This window comes from Micropterus salmoides, unplaced genomic scaffold, assembly GCF_014851395.1.
Source record: "Micropterus salmoides isolate LMB-PRFRI ecotype aquatic unplaced genomic scaffold, ASM1485139v1 Ms_hic_scaffold_11, whole genome shotgun sequence".
Lineage (NCBI taxonomy): Eukaryota > Metazoa > Chordata > Actinopteri > Centrarchiformes > Centrarchidae > Micropterus > Micropterus salmoides.
Window position 1 is genome coordinate 13,298,913 of NW_024040152.1, and position 5,902 is coordinate 13,304,814.

Sequence of the window (5,902 nt, forward strand, 5' to 3'; positions counted from 1 at the left end):
GACTTTTACCGACCTGTAAGAATAAATGAACAAGGATGAGTTGGCTGGCCCTCAGTGGATAAATAAGAAGAACCAGCTCAAGCCCATCGCTTTAGGGGCCTACACTGGGTTCTCTCCTAAGTTTCTCTCCTAGGTTAGGGTGCAAAGTCGAGGCTTAGTAACTACTTAGTTAGTTTGTAACAAATTAGCTACTAAAATTGGTTGCACCCACAATTATTGGGGCAGAACCTAACTAGTTTTGATGTAAAGTCATAACTATTGCGAGTGGCCAATCAGAGATCCTAGATTCCATCATTATAGTTTTGTGCACATTAGCTTTCTTGCTGGTATGAGCCACATGGCATCATAGCACATAAAATTTGATTATCAAAAATAAGGGCTCTGCTGGATTGCAGTGTTGCATAATTGTATGCAATTTATAAAAAATGATGCTGTGTGGCAGAAAAACTGCAGTTTAACAATTGCTGAACTTTATTCTGTGACATTTAATGATTTACACCTCCTGGGCTATGTGTAACTATCTAGTTGTTACTTTCAGAGTACAGTTGTAACTTATTAATTTAAGAAATGCATAAATAATGAACCAAGCGGTATCCATCACCTTGATAATGACCCCACAGAGGTTAAATGGCTGGGATTCCCTGCTAGTCAGTCAGAACTGAAGAAGCAAAACGTATTCAACCAAGTCCATTGGATTTTAACTTTCCTTGGATTACACAAAAATGTTTTTCTTGTCTTTTGTTATTTAAGATAAGGTAATCTGATCTGAGAGCACACTTGCCAAACACAAATTATTTGGCGTTAAAGGTATGTGATTCAATCCGATACACGTCTTTTGTCAAATACAGTAAATAGCTCTCAAGGTCCATAGCTGTCCTGTTTAGTGTGTGTGCGCAAAAAAAACACAGCCTTGGCTCTGTAAATGGGAAATGTTTACAACTAACTATATTATCTATATTATGCATTTTAGCTTTGCAGCAGCAACTGTGGCGTAAGTTTGCTAACCCACGACTATAGCTACTTGCTGTGTCATCATTTGCTCCAAATCATGGTATTTGGTGTGATATTGGATATTTGTCCAGAATGGCAACCCCCACCTTTAACAGAATGCTAATTCCAGTACTATATCCAAATGCCACTACTGACAATAAAATGCTATCTTGTTGAATGTGCCACTACAGTAAAAACCTATTCATTTCAACTTACCCAGTACAGAGACAACTGATGGCTGAGAAGTTTGATATCTCATGGTTTTTTTGTTAAAGGCCTGGCAGCTGTAGTTACCACTGTGACTCATCTGAATGTTTATCAGTGTGAGCTCTGATCCAGTATCAGACTGCAGGTCTCCATTCAGAAACCAGTTAAACAAGGCAGAGGGTCTGGAGACAGCTGAACAGGACAGACTGGTGTTTGATCCTTCCTCAAAGTATTCTTGTGTCGGAGATATTGTGAAATAAATATTTTCTGGGCCATCTACAGTGTGTGCCGTATGGGGAGTAAAAAGCAACAACAAAGTAGTAATGTTAGCAGCTTGAAGAAAATGCTACTTAACATGCAGCTTAGCTCAGTGCGACGCCTCAGTACACCATCAAATGAAGATCAAAGATGTATCTTTGAAGCTGTATGTCCACAGCACAGAGCAAACTGCATGAATATAGTGCAAGATAAATGTTATGCACATGTAGGTTAATAACTCACAGCTGATGGTGAGGTTTACAGGATCACTTGTGCCATTACTGACAGGATTGAACACACGACACCTGAATGGTCCCTGGTCATAGCGGGTCACATTAACTATAGTGAGAGTGGAGCCTCCATCTGTGAGCTGAACTCTGTCGCTGGCTGTAACCTCAGAGCTGCCGTTCAGCCAGAGGAAAGAGAGGGAGGATCCAGACGAGGAGCAGGACAAACTCATAGTACTGTTGAATTCCACCAAGTCTGTAGTGTTTGAGGTTACCACAACATTGGAAACACTTGCTGTGGGTGAAAAACACAGTGGTTTTATACTTGCCAGCTTTCTTGCCTAAAACAGGGGACAATGTTCAGTAGAGGGTAGCAACATAGAGCATGGGAATGAATCCCATTTGATACTATGAGTAATAAGGGGTGTTAAAGGTTTGTATTTGAGTTGGACATGTAGTCATGAGAATGTGGACTTGAGACTTTACATGGACTTAACATTAAAATCCTACAGCAAAAATGCAGAAATAACAAGGGAACACGTGTTTTGCTTTTCATAGTGCGGCTGAATTAATATAATAAATTGTTTAAATTGTTCAAATTGTTTTTCTACATATTCAGTGTTTTTTTGAAGATAATATATGCATCACTGCAGCCACCTGACTCATAGCATACATTACTTCTGTTATGGTTCCACCGTTTATTTACTGGTGATGAGCAGGATGAGCTTAGCTGTCCAACCCATTTTGCCTGTTTGATCATTATATCTTAATGCTTTATCAGTGTTAGCTTATCTAACAGGTTTATCTTGCATAATTAGACACAACTACATTCACTTATATACGCAAAGTTAACTGTTAGCCCACCAATCAGACTGGATGGCAATGTCATTATCAGTCACTCCAAAAAAACTGAGATGTGAAAGGCAATATAATCTGTCACCAGACTAGATTACTGCAAAGATATTACAGTTACCGAAAATACTGTGTATTTAAAGAGGTGGTATTATGCTCATTTTCAGGTTCACAATCTTATTTAGGTTTTGTACCAGAACAGGTTTACATAGTTAAATTTTTTTTTAAAACACTGTATTATGTCATACTGCACATTGCTGCAGCTCTACTTTCACCCTGTCTGTTGAAGGCTTCGTTTCAGCTATGGAGTGATGCGTCCTGCCTCTACATGATCTTGTAGGAAGTTGCACATGCGCAGTTCCCAGTTAAGGATTACTAGCCAATCAGAAGCAGAGAAGGGCGGGTCAGTGAGAAGCCGGTGAGACAACAATGAGACCCATGCGAGCTGTGTAGTCTTGTCAAATGTTAAAAGTGAGGATAATGTTGCAGCGTGTAGGCTCATGTTAGGCTACGTATTGCCAGCATCAGTAATATCACTAATTTTACTTCAGTCACAGATGCCGACACCCTCGCCTTAATAGAGGCAATGATCAAGCTGCAGTCAGTGTTTAACACATCAACGCTGACCGCCACGTTTTCGATTATTGTTTTTACTAGGCAATGGGTAAAATTGGATTTGATCACAGAGCTGGCCTACTAGGCTATTCGCTAAGCACCCCTTCTGTTGGGTCGTCGCTCCCCCCCCTCCCCCCGCCTTTCATTCTGTGGGAAACACTATGTTTACATACAATAATTGGGATTCATTGAAAATGGGTGGGCATGGTGTGATTCTCAATGTGACCCTGTCTTGTTTGGTGACGTTAGCTATCTGCCTTTTGCTATCTTGGTTATGGAGTAATAATTCACCGTGTTGTCCACCTTTAGATGACCTGCATTAAAACAACATGGGGCGCAGTGTCAAAGATTCGCTTTTTGGAGTCCATCTTCAGAACATTGTAGTTTCATCACTGCAGGTCACGCCAGTAACATCTGCCGTCGCCTAGAAAATAGCGGTCGGATTCTCTGAGCTCCGCAGTCCTCTTTTCCTAAGTCCTTATGAATTCTCCTTCACATCTTTCCTTGACCTCATGACATTTTCCATTGAGGTCAAGGAAAGGTGGTTAGGAAAGGAGATTTTTTTTACTTTTCAGATGCAGTCACGGCTTCGGTTCAGCTGTAGCCTACATGTTGCTGACCAGCTTGACAACATAGACTGGATCAATAGTTTCAGAGTGGTGTTATTAAATCTGTAACAAAAGTATTTTTCATCCATAAATTTATAACTATACTCTATATCACAGTAACTGAACTTTGAACTTTAAATCTGCAACAAAAGTATTTTTCATCCATAAATTTATAACTGAGCTCTGTCTCACTTTATGTCCATTGACTGCCTGGAGGGTAGCTAGTGTTTGGAAGGGAGAGCAGAGGTGTGTGTGCTGCAGCTCAGTGTTTTTCCACCGGTGTTTTTGAGGGTGTATGACTAGCTGCTTGGCAAGCTTTATATGACGCACACTTTACGCTGGACTACAAACTGCTGTTTTCAGGCAGTTCAGAGCAGTGTTTTCTGTGCGAGTGGGTACTCCCTTTGGGCTGGACTTTGCAAACCTGTTACATGCACAAAAAAGCTATATAGCTCAATAAAGGAGAGGGAAAAAGCCAAAAAGCATAATACTACCTCTTTAAATAGTGATTGTTTTAACTATGATTGTCCTCAAGTTGCGTAGTAGTTATATTTTCTTGCAACAACCGTTCCTGTGCTACTGATCTTGAGTGCAAACAAATGTTTGTACTGTTTCTGTTTGTGCCACAAATGTTAGTACATCCTTTTTTATATTTAAGAAAGTTTTGCCTGATACAATTACTAGTACATCCCCAAATCCCGTCATTAAAATCCACATTTCTTTGTACAAAACTTTGTATTCAAACTTACCCAGTACAAAAACAACTGAAAGCTGAGATTTCATATCTGTCCGTTTTGTTGTTAAGGCCCGACAGCTGTAGTTTCCACTCTGACTCTCCTGAATGTTCATCAGTCTGAGCTCTGGTCCAGTATCAGAAAGCAGGTCTGCATTCAGAAACCAGTTAAAGTGGGCAGCAGGTCTGGAGTCAGCTGAGCAGGACAGGATGATGTTTGAACCTTCCTCATAATATTTTTGTGTTGGAGAAAGCTTCAAATTAATATTTTCTGGGCCATCTGAATTCGGGATAAAAACAGAAAACAAATCACCAAAATGTAATGAAAAATAAAAAGGCATTCAGCTTTAGCTCGCTGTGCGGTATTCTAAGTGATTATTATGAGCAAGAAAAGAAACAGCTGTACAGTGTATTGTAACTGAACAGCCCTGCATTAAACACTTTCTATATGAAAATGACTGTATAAAGACTTAGTTGACACTGTGCTTTAGTTTGCAGTTGAACTGGATTCTGTTAGGTTGAAAATCGTATTGCTAATAAGTTGTCCAAACCATGACGGAACAAAGAAATAAACAAAAAAAAGCCACTCTTTACTAAGCTGTGACAAAATCTAAACTATCTCTGATGGTTGTATACAGATGTTGTCAGATAAAGTACTGTCATGTGGGTTAGCAACTTACAGCTGATGGTTAGGTTTACAGGATCACTGGTGCCATTACTGACAGGATTGAACACACGACACCTGAATGGTCCCTGGTCATAGCGGGTCACATTGACTATAGTGAGAGTGGAGCCTCCATCAGTGAGCTGAACTCTGTCGCTGGCTGTAACCTCAGAGCTGCCGTTCAGCCAAGGAAAGAGAGAGAGGATCCAGAGAGGAGCAGGACAGACGGACAGAGCTGCTGAACTCCACCAAGTCTGTGCTGCTGGCATTTACTATTACATTAAAAACTGCTCTGTGGGTGAAAACAAATTAGTTTTGATTCATATCGTAATATTTGTCAAAATAACTTTTTACATCATTCAGCCCAAGCCAGAACTGTTGTAAGACCCCATCACTCATCGGAAGTTTAATCAGAAATTTGGTTTTACAGGTTGTTTATAATATATATAATAATAGAAGTATTGCTATTTGTTTTTATCTTAGTATTGTGTAATTATTATTATGTTGTTAAGTTATAACATAATTAGATAGTCTTATTTGAAATCAATGAACACCTAAACACAATTATGTGAACAAAAAAATATTTATTTCTCAATTGCTATAATCTCCACTCAGCACTGAAAGAGACGCAATATGAAACATTTGCTCACCATGTACAGACAGTCTGGTGGTCCATGCGTTTGTGCTTCTCCCTGTGGTGTAACGGTAACTCTGTATTCTCCACTGTCATTAAGAGTCAGATTCCTGA

The 5,902-nt window shown here is 39.7% G+C and overlaps 1 protein-coding gene across 1 annotated transcript; it reads right to left on the reverse strand.

Moving 5' to 3' along the window:
* Window positions 1-1,165: 1,165 nt before the first annotated feature.
* On the reverse strand, window positions 1,166-5,546 carry LOC119898268 (carcinoembryonic antigen-related cell adhesion molecule 5-like). Its single transcript, XM_038712457.1, is given in 7 exon segments — window positions 1,166-1,473; window positions 1,699-1,977; window positions 4,507-4,770; window positions 5,171-5,344; window positions 5,347-5,367; window positions 5,370-5,446; window positions 5,542-5,546. Coding segments are annotated over 7 exon segments (1,101 nt in total). The 3' UTR covers window positions 1,166-1,192.
* Window positions 5,547-5,902: the final 356 nt, after the last annotated feature.